This window comes from Microcaecilia unicolor, unplaced genomic scaffold (assembly GCF_901765095.1).
Source record: "Microcaecilia unicolor unplaced genomic scaffold, aMicUni1.1, whole genome shotgun sequence".
NCBI classification, from domain to species: domain Eukaryota; kingdom Metazoa; phylum Chordata; class Amphibia; order Gymnophiona; family Siphonopidae; genus Microcaecilia; species Microcaecilia unicolor.
Window position 1 is genome coordinate 916 of NW_021963352.1, and position 21,826 is coordinate 22,741.

The window sequence follows — 21,826 nt, forward strand, 5'->3', positions numbered from 1 at the left end:
CCCCCGCACCCCTTTTCTTCCAACCTGAACCCCCCCCCAACACATCCCCCCTCCCCCAGCACACCAATTGCTTGGGTGCAGTGGTGGGAATCTCAGACACCAGAGACAGAGGGGAGGGGGCCTGACACCAGAGAGACACAGGAAGGGAGGTATCTCTGTCACACACACTCTCTCTCTCTCTCACATACAATGTCTTTCTGACTCTCACTCTCACACACTCTGTCTCACACTGTATCACATTCACTCTCTATGTGTCACACAGTCACTCACACTCGCTTGGTCTCATACACTCACTCTCACAGAGAATCTGTGTCTCACACACACTCTCTCTCTCGCACACACACACACTCTCTCGCACACACGCACACTCTCTCTCACACTGTGTCTCACATACGCACTTGCACACACTCTCATTCTCACACACACACTCACACCCAGACTCACTCTCTCTCTCACACACACACACACTCACACCTTCACTCTGTCTCTCACACAGTCACTCTCACATACACTCTCCCAAACATACACACTCTGAGGAAAACCTTGTTAGCGCCCGTTTCATTTGTGTCAGAAACGGGCCTTTTTTACTAGTGCTTGAATATTTACCTGGTTTATACACAGTGTAGGTCTGAAACGCCAAGCTAATGTCTGCATTCTCCAATATGTTCAGCAAGGTTTCTGGGGGCTTCCGGACCCAACGCCTCCGGGCCTTTTCTTCACCGTACTTTCTAATGCAGCTACCTAAATAACATATTTGTGAATCAGCAGCACATTGACACATATATTAATATCAATCAAATGGCCATACAAAATGTAACCTTTCACCATAATGACAAACTAGAAACCATGGCGTTCTACATCCAAAATTTCTACTTGTAAGCCTCTTACAACAAGTATTATCCCAGAACTCATGCGCTGGCAGGTTCTTCCTTTTTTGTGCAGGCATTGTACAATAGGAATCAACATTTTTTACACCTTTGAATCCTGTCCACAGATGTCAGATTTGATATCTTACATTTACAGATGTTACAAATGTCTTAAAATCTTATTTAGCAAGGTTTAAAAAAGGTTTGGATGGCTTCCTAAAGGAAACGTCCATAGACCATTATTAAAATGGACTTGGGGAACATCCACTGCTTATTTCTAATATAAGCAGCATAAAATGTATTGTACTGTTTTGGGATCTTGCCAGGTACTTGTGACCTGGATTGACCACTGCTGGAAACAGAATGCTGGGCTTCATGGACCTTCAGTCTGTCCCAGTATGGCAGTACTTATGTACAAGATTAGGGCTTTGTTTTTCTTTTTGCGTTATCTTTTAAAGGGGAGAGGGTTATTCAAAAATTAAGATCAGGTCTATGGAAATGCAGGTATAGTATAGAGGCGATGTTATTCATTTGTGATGTGTTTTTTCCTTGTTTGTGAATTTATTTGAAAATTTCTCCTCCTTTCCAGATTATGGAGGCTAGGACTAACAATGATGCCTAATTTCCTCATCTCAAATTTAGAAAAAAAGAGAATAGACCTAGCAGAGACATCGATACCCATTTTACTCATTCTAGTTATAAAACACTGAAAAGAGGCTCTCCCGCTTATTTTTGAAAGAGAAAGACGCCCATATTTTGACCCAAATCGGGAGATGGGCGCCTTTCTCTCATGGGCACCCAAATCGGTATAATCGAAAGCCGATTTTGGGCGCCTCCAACTGCATTCTGTTGCGGGAACGAACAAAGTTGACAGGCGCATGTCGGAGGCGTGGTGAAGGCGGGACTGGGGCGTGTTTATCAGCCGAGAGATGGGCGTGCTCGGCCGATAATGGAAAAAAGAAGGGCGGCAGTGGCGAGAATTTGGGCCGCTTTTTTTGGACCCTTTTTCTTCACGAACAAGTCCCCAAAAAGTGCCCCAACTGCCCAGATGACCACCAGAGGGAATCGGGGATGACCTCCCCTGACTCCCCCAGTGGTCACTAACCCCCTCCCACCAAAAAAAAAGAACTTTAAAAACTTTTTTTTCCAGCCTCTACGCCAGCCTCAAATGTCACAGTTCCATCACAGCAGTATGCAGGTCCCTGGAGCAGTTGGTAGTGGGTGCAGTGGACTTCAGGCAGGTGGGCCCATGCCCATCCCCCCCTACCTGTTACTATTGTGCTGGTAAATGGGAGCCCTCCAAACCACCCCCAAAACCCACTGTACCCACATCTAGGTGCCCCCCCTTCACCCATAAGTGCTATGGTAATGGTGTAGAGTTGTGGGGAGTGGGTTTTGGGGGGGAATTGGGGGGCTCAGCACCCAAGGTAAGGGACCTATGGACTTAGGAGGTATTTTAATCTTTTTTTTTTTTTACTTTTTACAAGTGCCCACTAGGGTGCCCGGTTGGTGTCCTGGCGTGTGAGGAGGCCCAGTGCACTACGAATCCTGGCCCCTCCCACGACCAAATGCCTTGGAGTTGTTCGTTTTTGAGCTGGGCGGCTTTGATTTCCATTATCACTGAAAACCGATACCGCCCAGCTCAAATCCGCCCAAATCCGATGCAATTTCCCAGCACCAACCGTATTATCGAAACAAAAGATGGACGCCCATCTTTTTCGAAAATACGGTCTGTCCCGCCCCTTCACGGACCCGTCCTCGGAGATAGTCACCCATGGAGATGGGCGTCCACGTTCGATTATGCCCCTCTCTGACATGTGAGCTGGGTTAAGTTTTCTGGTTTCAGAATTTTACAAGCAGGACTACAGGGCTCAGAGTGCTGTCGGGATTTCTGTGTTTTGGCTGTGACATGGGATCAACTTCCTGTACTCCGTAACCAGTTTCCAAGTGTTTGCTCTAATGAACATAGATAGATCACACTGGCTTGCTTGTATTGATATCTGCTTTTAACAGTACACTAAGCAATCCCTCCACCCTATATTTACTAGACATCAAGGGGTCCTTTTACTAAGATGCACTGAAAAATGGCCTGTGGTAGTGTAGGCGCAGGGTTTGGGCGCACGCAGATCCATTTTTCAGTGTGCCTGTAAAAAAAAGCCATTTTAAAATTTTAGCCGAAAATGGATGTGCAGCAAAATCAAAATTGGCGTGCATCCATTTTGGGTCTGAGAGCTTACCGCCTGCCATTGACTTAGCGGTAAGGTCTCACGCGTTAACCGGGCGGCAATGACCTACACGTGTAGAATGCCACTTGACGCGCGTCAGAAAATAAAAGTTATTTTTCGGACACGCGTCAAAAATAAAATTACCGCAAGGGCCACGCAGTAGTCATGCGGTAACTCCAAATTGATGCACGTTGGTTGCGTGTAGGCGCCTACGCAGCTTAGTAAAAGGGCCCCCTAGTGATTCCTTCCCAATGATGGCTCAGTAGAAGATCTAATGGTTTCAATATCTAATCGTCCATTTTGACAGTGGAGCAATATGCGAAGGATGACTGTGGATTGCTCCTGCCCCAATTACACCACTAGACCACCAGCAAGTGTAAGTCAGGTTTGGGGAGGCCTAAGGGTGGGTGAGTGGGTGGATGGCAGGCACTTGGGGTGGGGGAATGTCCAGTTTTGGCCAAAGCCGAGCAATGAATTTCAATCACAGATTCTTTTTCGGACAAAAAACAAACAAACCCTGTTTCGGTAACCCTCTAATATTATCCAGTTATCTTTAAATCAGAGATTCAACCTGTTATGTAGACTGCAAAATGTGGATCAAGCCATTTTTATCTGCAGACAGCCTGTCGACTATGGGTTTCTGCTTGGACAACAACACAGACATTTCACACTAGGAAAATACTGTAGAATTTAAACCATTTGGTCCCAAACTTCTGCATATGTCATTATAAAAATCAACATAACTGGCTGCCACAGGCAGCTCAGGGCCTTGGATTCTACCAGGAGTAACAGATCTTCACAGCTGAGTGAGTGCTTCACTCTGTATCAGTAGGGAAAATGTTACTGAAAGAGGAACACTCTACCTTAACGCTGCCAGGATATACAAGAGAACAAAACCTTAAATAGCAAGCACGCACAATTTTGAAGAAAGGGTCTACCTACTTCAGAAAAGTTAAGCTGAAACTATATGAGCACGTGCCGTCATGCTTCCAGTAATATCTCAGGATGTGCTGCATGGCTCCCTACTTTATGGTGAATTTTTTTTTCTTTTTTGGTTCCACCGGGAATGTGGAGTCTGAAGTTATATTTACCAGTACTTTAGATACAGTACAAAAAATGTAAAGCCTAATATCGGTAGGTGTTGGAGTCAGACAGTAGAAAAAGGTAAAATTATGTATAATCATACCTGATAATTTTCTTTCCATTAATCATAGCTGATCAATCCATAGACTGGTGGTTGTGTCCATCTACCAGCAGGTGGAGATAGAGAGCAAACTTTTGCCTCCCTATATGTGGTCATGTGCTGCCGGAAACTCCTCAGTATGTCGATATCAAAGCTCCATCCGCAGGACTCAGCACATAAGAGAATTACACCCACGAAGGGACACTCTGCCCAGCTCACCACCGCCGAAACGGGGGAGGGGAATTAACCCAGCTCATCCCCACACAAGTGGGGGAGGGGAATCCGTCCAGCTCATCCCCGCGGAGCCGATGCGGGGGGATCTGGCTTATCCTGCAACCGCAACCGCGGGAGGAGCTGACTGACCCTAACACCGCCGAAGCGGGAGGGGTACAAAGCTGCCCTACAGCCGCACGAAGCGGGAATGGAGTGCCGGCAGAATTTAAATCTCAATCCAGCCCCGTAAAACGGAGGGGAGAGGAATGCAGCAGCTCACTGTAACACAAACTCGTCTCAACTCTTGAAGAATCCAAGTGAAAGAAGAACTTGAACACGAAGTCCTCCTGAAGTAACTGAAGGCTAAACTTGAACCTAAAATTCAACCAGAATATAAACAGTACAGATATCTGGGAGGGGCTATGGATTGATCAGCTATGATTAATGGAAAGAAAATTATCAGGTATGATTATACATAATTTTACCTTCCATATCATCAAGCTGATCAATCCATAGACTGGTGGGATGTACCGAAGCAGTACTCACCCAGGGCGGGACATAGAAATCCCTGACCTCAACACTGAAGCTCCAAACCGGGCCTCCGCCCGTGCAGCCACAGTCAAACGGTAATGCTTGGAGAATGTATGAGCCGAAGCCCAAGTTGCCGCCTTGCATATCTCTTCCAAGGAGACGGATCCAGCCTCTGCCATCGAGGCCGCCTGAGCTCTCGTGGAGTGAGCCTTCAGCTGGATAGGCGGCACCTTCCCCGCGGCCACATAAGCCGCTGCAATGGCTTCCTTGACCCATCTTGCCACTGTAGGCTTAGCAGCCTGCAGACCCTTACGAGGACCTGCAAACAGGACAAACAGATGATCCGATTTCCGGAAATCATTGGTCACTTCCAAGTATCTGATGATGACTCGTCTCACATCCAGATATTTAAGAGCGGAGTACTCCTCTGGGTAGTCCTCCCTACGAAAGGAAGGGAGACAGAGCTGCTGATTCACATGAAAGCGAGAAACAATCTTGGGCAGGAAGGAAGGCACTGTGCGAATAGTCACTCCTGCCTCAGTGAACTGCAGAAAAGGCTCTCGACATGAGAGCGCCTGGAGCTCGGAAACTCTTCTGGCTGAAGTGATAGCCACCAAAAAGACTGCTTTCAACGTCAGGTCTTTCAGAGATGCCCTCGACAAGGGTTCAAAAGGCGGCTTCTGCAATGCTCTTAGCACCAGGTTGAGCTTCCACGCAGGCACCACTGAGTGCAGAGGAGGGCGCAGGTGATTAACTCCCTTGAGAAAGCGCACCACATCTGGCTGCGAAGCCAGAGAAGCACCCTTCAGGCGGCCCCTGAAGCAAGCCAGAGCCGCTACCTGGACTTTAAGGGAACTGAGCGACAGGCCTTTCTCCAGACCTTCTTGCAGGAACGCCAACACTGAAGAAATTGGAGCAGTGAAGGGAGAAAGTGAGCCTGCTTCACACCATGCTGCAAAGACACGCCAAACCCTGGCGTAAGCAGTAGAAGTAGAGCGCTTCCTCGCTCTCAGCATAGTGGCGATGACCTTGTCTGAGAAGCCCTTCTTCCTCAGACGCTGCCGCTCAATAGCCAGGCCGTAAGACCAAAGGTGGAGGGATCCTCCATCACCACGGGACCCTGATGTAACAAGCCCTGCTCCACTGGCAGCCGCAGAGGATCGCCGACTGAGCGCCTGATCAAGTCCGCATACCAGGGACATCTGGTCCAATCCGGACCACCAGGATTACCCTGCCGGGATGCTTTGCCACCCGGACTAGCACCCTGCCCAACATGGGCCAGGGCGGGAACACATAGAGAAACTCTTGTGTCGGCCACTGTTGGAGAAGAGCATCTACTCCCAGGGATCGAGGGTCCCGTCCTCTGCTGAACAAGCGCGGCACTTGGCAATTGGCCGATGACGCCATCAGATCTAGGCTCGGCTGGCCCCAGCGCTTCGTGATGTCCAAGAACGCCTGAGCAGATAGCTGCCGCTCTCCGGGCTCCAAAGTATGGCGACTGAGAAAGTCCGCCTTGACATTCATGACTCCGGCAATGTGGGCCGCTGAAAGCTGCTCCAGGTTCGCTTCCGCCCACTGGCATAGATTCATAGCCTCCTTGGCTAGAGGGGCGCTCTTGGTACCTCCCTGGCGGTTGATATAGGCCACAGCCGTGGCATTGTCCGACAGGACCCGTACAGGCTTCAACACCAGTACCGGGATGAACTCCAATAACACCAACCGAATGGCTCTGAGTTCCAGGAGGTTGATAGACCACTTGCCTCTGCAGGAGACCAGAGCCCCTGCGCTGTCCTTCCCAAGCATTGGGCTCCCCAGCCCATCAAAGAGGCGTCTGTCGTGACGACAATCCACTCCGGGGTCACCAGAGGCATTCCTGCAGACAACTTGTCTGTCTGCGTCCACCAGCTCAGCGCCTTGCGCACTGCTGGGTCCAAGGGAAGGCGCACAGCATAATCCTCCGACATCGGAGTCCAGCGCAGCAGCAGAGATAGCTGTAGTGGTCTCATATGAGCCCTGGCCCAGGGCACTACTTCCATCGTGGCCGTCATAGAGCCCAACAGCTGCACGTAGTCCCAAGCCCGAATAGGAGAGGCTACTAGGAACTAGTCCACCTGAGCCTGAAGCTTGACAATCCGATTGTCTGGCAGGAACACTCTGCCCACTTGGGTGTCGAATCGAACTCCCAGATACTCCAGGGACTGAGTCGGGCGCAGCTGGCTCTTCTTCCAGTTGATGATCCATCCCAGGGAGCTCAAAAGAGCAACTACCCGGTCCATAGCTTTGCCGCACTCTGCATAAGAGGGGGCTCGGATCAACCAGTCGTCCAGATAAGGATGGACTTGTACTCCTTCCTTTAGCAGGAAGGCCGCTATGACCCCCACTACTTTGGAAAAGGTCCGCGGAGCAGTAGCCAACCCGAAAGGGAGGGCTCTGAACTGGAAGTGTCATCTCAGGACTGTAAAACGCAGAAAGCGTTGGAGAGGAGGCCAGATGGGAATATGCAGGTACGCTTCCTTGATGTCCAAGGAAGCCAAGAACTCTCCTGCCTTCACTGCCGCTATAACAGAGCGGAGAGTCTCCATGCGAAAGTGCCGCACTTTCAAGGCCCGATTGACCCCTTTGAGGTCGAGGATAGGCCGGACAGAACCTCCTTTCTTTGGTACCACAAAGTAAATGGAGTAACGTCCCTTGCCAATCTGATTTTTTGGCACCGGAACGACCGCACCCAGGCGGATCAGGTTGTCCAAGGTCTGCTGCACTGCCACAGCTTTGACCGGAGACTTGCAGGGAGAGAGTACAAACCCGTCTCTTAAGGGTCGGCAGAACTCTAGCTTGTAGCCGTCTCTGATGACTTCCAGCACCCAAGCGTGTGAAGTTACTGTGGTCCGCTCCCCAGAAACGAGGACAGCCGTCCTCCAATCTGCACTGGGGCGTGGACCAAGGCCCCGTCACTGGGTACGAGACCCTGGGGGAGGACCGGAGGGAGCACCTCCGGGACGGCGGTCTCTGCGAAAGGAATGCTGCTTGGGGGAGAAATTCCTCTTGAAGGAAGAGGGGGCAGAGGAGCCCGACCTGCCCGGGCGGGTACCGACGGGCTTCCTGAAACCGTCCTCTGGAGGTACCGGGACGAGTACTAGCCCGAGCCCTGACCTCTGGTAACTTCTTGCCCTTAGACGTGCCGAGATCGGTCACGATTTTGTCCAGCTCGACCCCAAAGAGCAGCTTGCCTTTAAAAGGCAATCTAGCCAGGCGGGATTTAGAGGCGTGGTCAGCAGACCAATGTTTCAGCCAAAGCCACCGCCGCGCAGAGACTGTCTGAGCCATGCCTTTAGCTGAGGCTCTCAAGACATCATACAGCAAGTCTGCCAAATAGGCTAGGCCCGATTCCAGGGCCGGCCAATCAACCCTCAAGGAATGATCCGAGGGGGAAGCCCGCTGCACCATAGTCAGGCACGCCCTGGCCACATAGGAACCGCAAACCGAGGCCTGCAAACTTAAAGCAGTTGCCTCAAAGGACGACCTTAAGGCCGCCTCCAATCTTCTGTCTTGGGCTTCCTTTAGGGCCGTGCCACCTTCCACCGGCAAAGCCGTTTTCTTAGTCACTGCAGTGATTAAAGAATCCACAGTAGGCCACAGATAGGCCTCACGTTCACTTTCAGGTAAAGGATAGAGGCGGGACATAGCCCTAGCCACTTTGAGGCTCGCTTCCGGGACATCCCATTGAGCCGAAATTAAGGTGTGCATGGCATCATGCACGTGGAAGGTTCTAGGCGGGCGCTTCGTCCCCAGCATAATGGCAGAGCCAACAGGGGCTGAGGGAGAGACGTCCTCCGGAGAGGAAATCTTCAAAATGCCCATGGCCTGCACTAACAGGTTGGGCAAATCCTCTGGGCTAAAAAGCCGCGCTGCAGAGGGGTCATCCGCTCCATCCGAGCGGGGATCCGTCTCCTCCAAGGAATCCGCAAAGGACCGTTGGGAGACCTCAGACACGCTGCCCTCATCTACATCGGAGGAGACAAAGTCCTCCAAGGCCTGGAAATCAACCCGAGGGCGTTTACCTCTGGGAACCTCAACCTCTATCAGAAGAGGGAGCAGGGGCAGCGTTTTGCATGAGGAAAGCCTGATGCAGCAGCAAAACAAACTCGGGGGAGAAACCCCCCAGACTGTGCACTTCCGCAGCCTGGGCAACAGCCCTAGACGCACCCTCAACCGGCGCTCGCAAGAGCGGGGGAGAGACATGCTGCGCATCCAAAATGGCGTCCGGCGCGACACTCCGCGAAGGAGCCGCGCGGGAAGAACGGCGCTTAACTTTAGCCGCTTTTGTGCCGTCGCCCAAATTAAGGGCGTTCATGGCATTAATGTCTCCAACCTCAAGGGCGGCCCACGAAGAAGCCGTCCGAGCCGCGTGGCCGGCCAAGATGGCGGAGGCGAGGAGCGGGGGATGGGCGTTTATGGCGGGAAAAACCGCCACGCCGGAGGAAGGACCGGGACATTCATCGGTCACGAAACTGTCACCCAACAAGGGCGAATCAGGCTGTAAGACCCCCGCATCCCCTCTAGAAGCGCTCAAGCGATCCGGGGAGCGACCCTTTGCGCCCTCGCCCTCCGACGCCATATGCCACGAGGAGAAGAATCGGGGAACCCCCTGCCCGCTATAAAAAGGTAAAATTACCTGCTTGCCGCTCCGAGCTGTAACGAACTGGTGTCCCAGTGAGTAGCTGCAATGAACGTTTAAATAAACGTCGAAATAAACGCCTTTAAGGGCGTTTAAAATTTTTTTTTTTTTTTTTTTTTAACGGAGCCAGCGGGAGGGGGGGAGAAAAGGAGGGACCTGGCACCACCAGGTTTGCACTTGCTCAAAAGAGCCCTCAACCCCAGGCCTCAACAAAACCTAAGGATTAGGCTTGGAGGCCTAGCCAGAGCTGCTGCTGTGTGTGACCACCACCTGCTGAGATAGAGAACATACTGGGGAGTTTCCGGCAGCACATGACCACATATAGGGAGGCAAAAGTTTGCTCTCTATCTCCACCTGCTGGTAGATGGACACAACCACCAGTCTATGGATTGATCAGCTTGATGATATGGAATAGATGAGTCGGAGAGTCGAAGGCTTGGTGTATCGACTCCGCAGCTCTGGGTTCCACTATATATTATTACCTGTTGGTGTCTCCTCACTGTCTTCCTCCTCCTCTGCTGTGCTGGATGCAAGGAGAGAAGCATTTTGCAGAACATTCAAAACTGTGCTGGGAGGCTCCCTGTCCCAGTGTTGCTTTCTAGGTCCTGGGACATTTTTGTCTTTTGCAGAAGTCTCCCTGTCTTTTCAGACAATAAATAAAATGATTAGCCAGTCTTAGTGCTGTGCAAAAAAAATGTATATGCTTTCATAAGTTTCCTTCCATATCAGTAAAGGGAAGCATTACCATGCTGCTTCTAAACATGCTTCAACACAATCAGCGTTGGACTTTGCAAATATGTCTAAGTTCTGGAAACATGGGGTTTTGGGATTCTAGGAACAGGAAGGCTGATTTCCCTGAATCTTAACTTCAATGTTCTTGATACCCCAATAAAGAGAAATATTTAAAAAGAAAATAAAGCCATTTAATAGCAGTACATGTGCAGACTATCCATGAAATATTTAGTGGACAGTCAGAACCCGCCCTTAGCATACACTACTTCTTTCTGAAATCTTGCAGGGTGAACCTGCCGGTCCTAGAAATATTGGAGACCCTGAACTTTAGAGTACCACCCCAAAACATTCAGAAATTTTTATTTCTAACTCTGCATAGACTACTGAACCAAAAGGGTCTCTAAAACAAAGAATATGATAGCTTAAAATGAAAAGTAATAAAACAGATGGGAGAGAAAGGAGCCAAGAGGCTGCAGTCACACTCGTTTCCCCTCATTTTAAACTATTTTTAAACTGTCATCTTTATTCAGTATTAAACCAATATGAAAACAATCCAATCAAACAAGTATATCCATACAAAAATACCCAATTCCTCCCAACCACCCACTGCGCCCCCTCCCCCCAGATCACCCACCCAACTCACCAAAATCTAGAGGCATGTACAAGCAAAAAACACAGGTAAAAACTTCAGGAAAAAGTTAAACACAGTAAAGAAGATTACCGGGCCCTTTTACTAAGCTGCGTAAGCGTCTACGCGTGCCCGTGTGCCAAAATGGAGTTACCACCCAGCTACCGTGTGGCTTTTGCAGTAATTTCATTTCTGGTGCACATCTGATACGCATGTCCAAAAATATTGTTTATTTTCGAACGCGCATATCAGACACGCGCCAATTAGCATTTGACGCGCATAGGTCATTACCGCCTGGCTACCGTGTGAGTCTTTACTGCTAGGTCAATGACTGGCGGTAAGGTCTCAGACCCAAAATGGACACGTGGCAATTTTCATTTTGCCGCATGTCCATTTTCATCAAAAATTTTAAAAAGGCCTTTTCTACAGGCGCACTGAAAAATGGATCGGCGCGCACCCAAAACCCATGACTATACTACCGCAAGCCATTTTCAGTGCGCCTTTATAAAAGGACCCCTAGTAGTCATCTGGGGGGGGGGGGGGGGGCGGAAGGAGGAATAAAAGTCACCTCCAACCACCATCAGTTCATAAGATCCATAGATACAGGCTCCCATAGCTGCTCGTATTGTTTCCGTCCTCTCAGAAAGGACATGATCTTATCATGTCTCCTCAGCTCCCCACAAACAGCAAACCAGCTTCCCACTGAAGCGACTACAGTCGCCCTTCCAAGAGCAGACCAGCGACATCTTAGCCGCCAGGAGATTTTAAACTATGAAAGCAGGTCATTTGTCTTCTGCTAACATAAATGTTACATGGGGAACTAAACAAAGTGCGGGGTACATGTATTCTGCAAAGTACTGAGCCTGGCCTCACCATGTTTTTGGAAACTTTTATAGACATGTTCTGTTTTGTCACTCCCTGACTGGGCAAGGCAAAGTAGAATAAAAACCTTCTGAAAGTTACACATAAATGATCAATGCCAGCCATGCTGGTACATATTCAACAGGGAATGTCTGTGGAAGAAGAAAGGATAAGCACAACTGCAAAAGGTCCTTTTTAGCCTGAATCTAAAACAGGATGCCAATTTCAGCAAGAGAGAATTATATAAAGGACTGTCTAGTTGAGGGAAACAGAGAACATGGTGATATGAAAGGAAAAAGAAGACCAAGCAAATCAGAATCTCTCTCTCTCATATACACACATAGGCGGTCGGTGGCCCAACTGTTTGGGGAGGCTAAAGGGGGCGTGGTTAGGGGTGGGGCCAGGGGTGGAGCTTATATCCATAATTGTCTGACAACACACAGAAAAAAAAATAAGTAAAAATATAATAGTCACAATTAATACCTTTTATTAAATTTAGATATTAGATATATATCATATGTCGAATAAAGTGGTTGCTCAAGGCATATACTAACCACAATCACTCAACTGCAAAACACTATGCACAACTTTGTGCAAAAACACACTCAGAACCTTACTGTACCATAAATATTACACTGGGCAGACCCTAATACACCAATATACCACCCAAACGGACAACATCACACACTGTCAACAATATGAAACAAGGGATCATATCACAATTCTCAAGTCATGTACAGCCACAAAACATCCTTTTAGGGTGGAAATTGACAATGAGCTCCTTTTATTAACAACCAGATAGAGATAACAGTTTTCATATTTCAATTTTGGCACAGTATAAGTCATCACAAACAAAATATAGGAACCAAAAGCATTAGGGGCTTATAGCCCATTTAGTTATGTTTAAACAAAAGAGATCTGCATGAAACAAAATATTTTTTTATTTTGACTTAAACCTTCAGAGTCAGCACCTACCTCTCTTGAAATCCAACGTGCCACAGTTTCCTCTTGAATTATTTGGGTCTGGGAAGGAAGTGGCAACACCTCAGACAACCATTGTTAACCTGAGCCTTCCCTTCCCTATTCAGTGACGGCCCCTCCTGCGCGGAACAGGAAGTTGCATCGCTCTCGCATAGGGAAGACTGACTGGCTGAGACCTGCACATCACGAATATCCCACCCATCGTCAGTGCAGTCAACCCTCCGAGGCTCTGCCGATCCATCTCACCCCTTCCCGCGCTCTGACTGTCCCCATCCGGGATCCCCGCGTCATGCAAGAAGAGGAGCAGGAGGGACGTGGCACACCAGAACTGGGCATGGCAGAGCAGGCTGGGTTTTGTAGATGCCGGCTGAATGGGGCCATCTCGATGTGGCCAGGGTGCCAGGTTATCTTCGGGCCTGTTAAGGCCGTTTCGGGAAGGTGATCCGAGGACCGGAGCGTGGGAGGAGCGCTCTGGGTACTGCGTGGCGCCAGGAGGAAGGAGCGCTGCAAGAGGGAACGCGGGAGAAAGCGGCATTGATGTTTGGGGCTTTGGAGGGGTTCGGGTAGGGACAAGGTTGATGGGCTGCTGGTGGTAAAGGAGCTGCGGGGAGCACTGCTAATTTTTCCAGGGCCGGTGTTTGAAGCATCCGTGCGTCGTCGGTTCGGGCCATTTCTGTGGGGAAGTGGTGATGTCAGGGCTGCCACTGGGACGAGGTGACGCCAGAAGGGAGGAGCGTTGAAAGAGAGCTGCTGCAGGGGGCAGCACCGAGTTTTTCGGGGCTCGGGAGCACAGATAATCGTCGGGCCGATTCATCCGTATGAGCCAGGAGATTTGGAGGCAGAGAGGATGGGTCTAGAAGAAGGAAAAGATAAAGAAAGACGGCGTGTCGGGCCGGCGTTGCGTCGGAGAATCAGACTGCTGCGAGCGGCTGGGGAGGCTTAGCCTCCCCAAGCCTCTTATACCAGGCGCCTATGTATACACATTAGTTTATGGCAGTGGTTCTCAACCTCTTTTCTGTGAGGACACACCTGATGGATGATACTCGCATATGTGACACACTGCACACATGACCCTCTGGGACCATTTGTCTGACACAGTATGGAAGCTCTTATGAATTCCTCTTGTTTTTTGGCTACAATAGTCTTTTCTCCAAGTTGGAGATGTTTTCTATTGTGGCCTGTTTCAGAGAATTGATGAAACCTGTGATAAAAGCCGCTTAAGGGAAGACCATCTTTGTAGGCGTCCCTGGCAGTTAAGGTTTCCTTTCTTTAATAAGTGATTTACAGGCAATTTCCTTGGTTAATGCTGACGGCAAATTAAGCAGTATTGGTTTCATATTATATTTTTGCTCTTCAGTATTTTTTGATTTTTGAGTTCTTATGAATGAAACGTAAACATGCTCTGCATCCATAAAAACCCTATCTTCCCCCAATAACAGTTGCAGATCAGAACTAGTGCATTTCTCCACGGAAGTTACCATAAAAAAATTATGTATGCATGATGATGTTTACATGATGTCATATCAGTGCTGAGTGAAGGCACTTCCTGTGAAAAAGTCTGGAAGATTCTAGGATCCTAGATGGCCCGCATAGACATCAGACAAGTTTGCCAAGCTAAAACAAACCATATGAAATTTTCAGCTGTCTAGTAGTCTGAAAATATTTCTATTGCAGTATGCTGATGGTCCGTTCATATCCTGATGAAGCGATGCAAGTTTGTTCATGAAAAGGGCCTTGTTGGCAGAACGGGATCATGAGTTATAATTTTGATTGACGTCTGAGGAAGTGTATCATGATACATTGAATAAGATAATTTTTTCATGTAAAATATTGAAAGTGCTGAACATGCAGGAACTCTAAGAGGGTAGCAGTATCTTGGACGGTTATATAGCAATATGAATCTTAAAAAGGTTAAAAATCCAATAAAATATTTTTCATAATAATATTTTTCTATAATAAAGTGGAAGATGGCCAGTGGTGGGAGGTTTTTTATGCCTACGATAGAATAAAAATAGAACGCTAGCCATGCATATTTCAGTTCCAAGGCTTTTTCCTCTACTACTGTTCCTTCTGCTTTGTCTGCCCCATTTGTAGGTTATTTATGAGTGTGTTTGTTTTGGTTCTGAAAATATTTCTAGCCAGAGAACTTCATGGGGTGAAGAACGCAAGGTCTCTAAGATGTCCTCTGGGATGCTGCAGATAATTAAGTGCTCAAGCACAGGTCATTTGGGTCAGCTAAAAAATTAATTTCATTAAGCTCAACCTTCTTCAGCTATGTGAATGAATGCAACTTTAAGTTAGCTATCACACACATGATTCTTCTCTGTTGCAATCATTGGCCCACTGAAGATAGCATTAATTGTTTCTAAGGAGACTCATAAAAGCTGTATTACCCTTTTTCACTTGAATTTTGTCCTTTTGTCCTCTGAATTCCTTTTTCACTTGTTGTTCTATCTCAACTGTGATCTAAAACAGAGACAAAAGTTTTACAACAATGTGGCACAAATTACTGATGAAAGTCACGGCTGGAGATGGAAATATTATTCTGATCCCATATATTGTTTCAGCTTTCATATCCCTATTGTGCCTGGTGTTTATTTATATTTTAAAATGTGCTTGTTAACCATAGCACCTGCAGGGATATACATAGATAGATAGATAGATAGATAGATAGATAGATAGATAGATAGATAATTTGCTTTGTGTATTGAATTGGCTGTGGTTCTATTACTGGCTATTAACCTATTTCTCTGAAATGTGCTGTATCTTCTTAAGTTATAGTGATAACATGTTTGTGACATGCTAGATCAAAGAGAATGTTACATCCTGAACAGATGGAATGGACCAGTGTGCCTTCCTTCATCATGTCTCTGCTTTGGAGGACCCGCCTTGAGAAACATGAAAGTTCTAGCAGCTCTTGGTCCAAAGCCAACTGGACTTTTTTTAATAGTTGTGATACCTTACTAAGGGCCAAACTAGGCCTAATCCAAGATGCTATACAGTACAGGAGTTTTGGAGACTATAGATCCCACCTTTTGATCTGGATTATTTCAGTACCTGGGATTTAAAATCCTGTAATGTCCTGTCTCAAACACAACTTATATCACTTGACAGGAAGGGGAAACTTGGTCTTATCTGTTAATTCTATTCCTTGATTCTTGTTAGACCAATTCAGATCAATGGTTATGTCCTCCTACCAGCAGATGGAGGCAGAGAAGCTGAGCTCTTCCAGTGGTATAAAGAGTGATGTAGTCTGAAACTTGTCAGCATACCAATGCCAATGAAAAACAAGTTACACACAAAATTTTGGAAACCCCTTTAAGAGACATCTAGTAGCGCTATAGAAATGATAAGTAGTAGTAGTAGTAACCTTCTGCTGATCTGTAATAAACAAAAAGAAAAACTTGGGGTTCTAAGAGCTGAGAGAACAGTCGAATGCCAAAAAGGATTCTCCGATTACCACAGTCTTCAAGGAACTGGCTACTTGTTTTGTTTCATGGGCCATGCAAGGGAGAAGCAGCCACTAAGTCCTCTCTGGTGCACTGGATAAGGTGGCAATAGAGGCAGTGTACACTCTCAACTAGAGGGTAGTTCTGGTGGGGCTTCAAGCTCATTCGAAAATAGCTCAAACAACCCTCTGGGCAGAGATCCCTACAAACATCAGCTTATAAAGCATCCAAGCTGTATCCGATTTCCCTTCCTCAAAGAATGCCAGAAATGTACATCAACTGATTCTCATGATGGAAACCAAATCAGCCATGACTCATAAATAGAGATTCCTACACAAAAGGGCCTGCAACTCAAAACACTCACCTAGCCAAGCAACAAAAATCACCTTCAAGGAAAGATCCTTGAGCGAAGCCTGCCACAGGGGCTCAAAAGGCAGATTAGCCAGGACATTGAGGACTAAAATAAGGTCCTTCTGCAGTAGCACAACCTGTATTAGTAGACAAATATGCTTCATGCCCTGAAAGAAACACACAGCATCCGTCTGAGCCACAAAGCAAAAGCTATTCGCTTTAGCTTTGAAAAAAAACACAGAGTTGCAACTTCAACCTTGAGGGAGTTGAGAGCCAAACCCTTATCAAGATCTCTTTGCAAAAGCCCAGAAAGGAGACCATCTCTACACACTATGGAAATACTCCTTGTTCTGAACACCAATGCTCAAAATTCCAAACACATGGACACATGGCAAGGATGTAAAACTTCTGTGAGCCTTCATCAAGATAACAATGACTGACGCCAAATACACCTTACATTTCAAGTACTGCCTCTCAAGGGCCAGGTCATAAGCCAGAAGGGGCCCAGATCTTCCAGCACAACTAGACCCTGAACCAGGATGGTTGGGCCCCTTGACTACAAGGCTGCATGCTCTTCCAGCAGACAAATCAGATCTGTGTACCAAGGATGGCCAGTCCAGAGCCACTAAACTTATTAGAAACAGGTGTTTTGCCCTCTCTACAGGGCTTGACCAATTAGAGGCCACAGCAGAAACACACACAGGGGCTCTCGATCTGGCCAGGGTTTCGATCCCTGCTGATATAAGCACCTTTCTATGGCTGAAGAAGAGAGGGCATTTCACATTCCTGTTTGTTGCCATTAAATTGAAGAGTGTGGACCCTTACTGTTCCACCAGGAGCTAAAAGGCTGAGGGATTCAACTCCCAATCTTTTGGGTCCAGAGAATGTCTGCTGAAAAAAATTTGCCTGAAAAATTCTCAACCAACATTGTGAACTGATAAAAATCACAAGATTGAGCTCTGCTCAGATGCAAATCCAGCGGATCTCCTGCACCATTCCAACACTTCAGATCTTGCCCTACTTGCTGAGGCATACCACTGCAGTCACTTTGTTGGAAATCACCCAAATCACCTTTCCTTACAACAGCAGAAGGAATCATGGTAGAGCTAAGTGAATGGCCTTCACCACCAAGCAGTTGAGAGTCCATGATGCCTCTTACATCAACCAATGCTCCTGCACAATCAGTCCTGGCAATGGGCCTCCCAACCCATAGGCTTGCATTATATTGGAGGTTCATAGGTACTCCTTTTAGAAGGTAGGCTGGTAGGTTCCACCAAGCTAGATGATCCCTTAGGGATGATGAAAACAGGAGCTGGACCTTGAATTTCTGTGACTGGAGAGATCAACGTGACATAACAGCATAGAACAGCCATACTATGTCAGACTGATGGTTCATCTAACCCAGTATCCTGCTTCCAGCCGTGGCCAATCAAGGTCACAAGTACTTTGCAGAATCCCATATAGTAGCAAGTCTCAATGCTACTGATCCCAGGGATAAGTAGTGGCTTTCCCTATGTCTATAAGACCCACTGGAGTGGTCTCATGTGTGCCCTCACCCTTGGGTCCATGGAGTGATTCCTGGGTGCCAGAGACAACATTGGTCAAGGGACTGTACTTCAAGCCCATGGAGTGTACCCTGGGGAGCCAAGCCTACATTGAAGAAATTCTGCTGTACCAGTTCCAGGCTTCACCCTTCTTATACCAGTGTTGTCACTGGAAGAGTTCAGCTTCCCTCTGCTGGTAGGAGGACATAACTTGTTAGTTTGGTTTGGTCTAGAGGATGAAAATGAACTTTTGATTTTCAGAGCTATGAAAATTATTTATATGAACCACATTCTTTCAAAATGTTCATTTACACATGCCTAGATTTTAGAAATTGCAAATAAATTAAAAGAATCTCATTACACACAAAGGGGGGGGGGGGTACTTTTATATAGTGCACCAAAAGTTAGGCACCAATCAGGCACCTAACTTTTGGAAGTTAGTGGTAATTAAGCACCAAAACGGGGGAACAACTGCACTGAAGCTCCATAGTACCTTAAGGAGCTATTCTGTAACTGGGTGCCTAACAGACTCATTTTCGAAAGAGAGGGACGCCCATCTTTCGACACAAATCGGAAGATGGGCGTCCTTCTCACAGGGTCGCCCAAATCGGTATAATCGAAAGCTGATTTTGGACATCCCCAACTGCTTTCCATCGCAGGGACGACCAAAGTTCATGGGGGCGTGTTGGAGGCGTAGCGAAGGCAGGACTTGGGCGTGCCTAACACATGGGCGTCCTCGACCCATAATGGAAAAAAAATGGGCGTCCCTGACGAGCACTTGGATGACTTTACCTGGTCCTGTTTTTCTTACTACCAAGGCACAAAAAGGTGCCCGAACTGACCAGATGACCACCGGAGAGAATCGGGGATGACCTCCCCTTACTCCCCCCAGTGGTCACTAACCCCCTCCCACCCTAAAAAAAAATCTGTAATAATATTTTGTACCAGCCTCTATGCCAGCCTCAAATGTCATAGTCAGGTCCATCACAGCAGTATGCAGGTCCCTGGAGCAGTTTTAGTGGTTGCAGTGCACTTCAGGCAGGCGGACCCAGGCCCATCCCCCCTCCCTGTTACGTTTGTGGTGGTAAATGTGAGCCCTCCAAAACCCACTGTACCCACATCTAGGTGTCCCTCCTTCATCCATAAGGGCTATGGTAGTGGTGTACAGCACACAAGGTAAGGGAGCTATGTACCTGGCAGCAATTTATGAAGTCCACTGCAGTGCCCCCTAGGGTGCCCAGCTGGTGTCCTGGCATGTCAGGGGGATCAATGCACTACGAATGCTGACTCCTCCCACGACCAAAGGGCTTGCATTTGGTCGTTTCTGAGATGGGCGTCCTTGGTTTCCATTATCGCCGAAAATCAGAAACGACCAAGTCCAGGGACGACCATCTCTAAAGGACAACCTAAATGTCAAGATCTGGGCGTCCTCAACCGTATTATCGAAATGAAAGATGGACGTTCATCTTGTTTCGATAATATGGGTTTCCCCGCCCCTCCATTGGGTCATTTTGCGAGGACGTCATCAGCAAAACTTGGACGTCCTCAGCAAAACTTGGGCGTCCCTTTCGATTATGCCCCTCCATGTGTTCTAGCAGGTAACTGCAAATGGGGTATTTACATGGGAGTTCCACTATTTCAGCACGTGTTTTATTGAATACTGTCAGGCGTCTAACTGCTGCATTTAGGTGCTCACATTTACATTTGCCAGAGAGCAAGCATACGTGACAGTGCCTAAATTTGCTGTTACAGAACGCTAGTTTAGCGCCCAGATTTCAGGTGCCCTTTACAGATTTACCCCCACAATGTACAGTACATATTCTCATTACTTGTGGTTCTGTAAAGAAATAGCTTTCATCACCCCAGCCAAATACAGCCTCTCTTTACTGATCAATCATTATACTTGATGGTAAACATATTGGGCTAAATTCAGTATATGGCGCTCAAATTTAGGCACCAAAAAAATGAGAACTAAGCCCTATGCTGTAAACGGTGCTTCAAGTTGGGCACTGTTTATAGAATAGCGCTTAGTGCCTTGATCCACGCCCTGTTTTGGGCACAAGGATTTACACCCACTGAAACCTGCAGTAAATCTAAACTAGGCATTCAAATTCTAGGAATGCCCCTGATTCGCCCATGCCCCTCCCATGGCCACACCCCTTTCAGATTGCACGTAAAAATTTACATACGCATCTTTATAGAATCCCGACTAAGAAGATGTGCATGTAAATTCAAATTGTTGCCAATCAGCAACAATAATTTTTATGCCCGATTATTGGCACTAATTGGCTTGCGCAGATGCCCAAATTTGCACACACAATTTTGAACGCTATATATAGAATTTGGGGAACTATCAGGACATTTTGGCTTTTCTAGGTTGATCTTGGTCACATACCTCCCAAAACAAAAATTAAATCAAAGCATTTCCAGCACATGTAAAAAGCAGCTGGTTTTTACTTTTCCCCCTAGACAGGTTTTCCTGCTGAAAGTTTTGTGCTCCAAGTTTGGCAGTTCATATTGCCAGCCACTATGTCTAGTAGGTTATTTTATACCTGGATGTAGGGTTGTGAAGAATGGGAGGGATGAGTCAAAAACACATTTATTATTATTTTTCCTAGAAGTATGTGTTGTGTATTCTTGTCAGTTTTATAATGAATGGTATGTGTTATTACCTATTACACACTGTAGTTCCTTTTTTTTCTTCCTATTTTATTGTTTGTGATTTTTTAGAAGTATAAACTGCTTTGCTCTGCCTGCCAGTTAAAGCAGTATAGTAAGTTTTGAATAAATAAATACATTTATTTGGATATTACTCACACCTTTTTCAGTAGTAGCTCAAGGTGAGTTACATTCAGGTACACTAGGTATTTCCCTGTACCTGGAGGGCTCACAATCTAATTTTGAACCTGAGGCAATGGAAGGTTAAGTGACCTGCCCAAGATCACAAGAAGCAACAGTGGGATTTGAACCGGGCACTCCTGGATGTCAAGTCTGGTGCTCTAACTAGGCTACTCCTTCACATCCAAACTATACAGCCAAATTTATATACATACTCAGCAAGTGCTCTCAGTCAATAAGCCCATTATTTTTTTTAAAGTGGTAGAGTTTATTTAGGATGATAGGCCCATTAGGAGCATTTCAACCTACTGAACCCTTTGAGGTTATTAAGAAAAGTACAAATCATTAGCTTAAAGCAGGGGGATCTCAACCCAGTCCTTGGGAAACAGATAGCCAGTCAGATTTTCAGGATATCACAATGAATATGCATGAGATAAATGTCATAGGAGCCAACTTTTCAAAATGATTGGGAGTGTTAACCCAATGGAGACTACTCTTTCCTAGACATAGTCAAGGAGTTTGCTCAATATTGGGGGTGCCCAAGCATCTACAAAGCCAGCTCCTCATACATATCGTGCGTATCCTGAAAACCTGACTGGTTACGTGTGTCCTGAGGTCTGGGTTGAGAACCCCTGGTTAAAGGAAACTTTGCACAAATAGACAGCTGTGATCATCTCTGTGGCTCCATACATAGGAAGAAGCCCAACATTTTGCTGAACATGGCATCAGCAATTAAGGGGCTTGGGGAG

The 21,826-nt window shown here is 47.1% G+C and overlaps 1 protein-coding gene across 1 annotated transcript in view; it reads right to left on the bottom strand.

Moving 5' to 3' along the window:
• Positions 1–606: 606 nt before the first annotated feature.
• The window catches only part of LOC115459240 (serine/threonine-protein kinase Nek3-like), a gene marked incomplete at its 3' end in the record, with an annotated part of 44,884 nt that continues 23,664 nt past the window's right edge, over positions 607–21,826 (bottom strand). Inside the window, exons 11-13 of the mRNA XM_030189098.1 lie at positions 15,289–15,361; positions 10,176–10,334; positions 607–741 (exon numbers count right to left, since the gene is read on the bottom strand). Coding sequence (XP_030044958.1) covers positions 607–741; positions 10,176–10,334; positions 15,289–15,361 — 367 coding nt within the window. The remainder of the gene's footprint in view (positions 742–10,175; positions 10,335–15,288; positions 15,362–21,826) is intronic.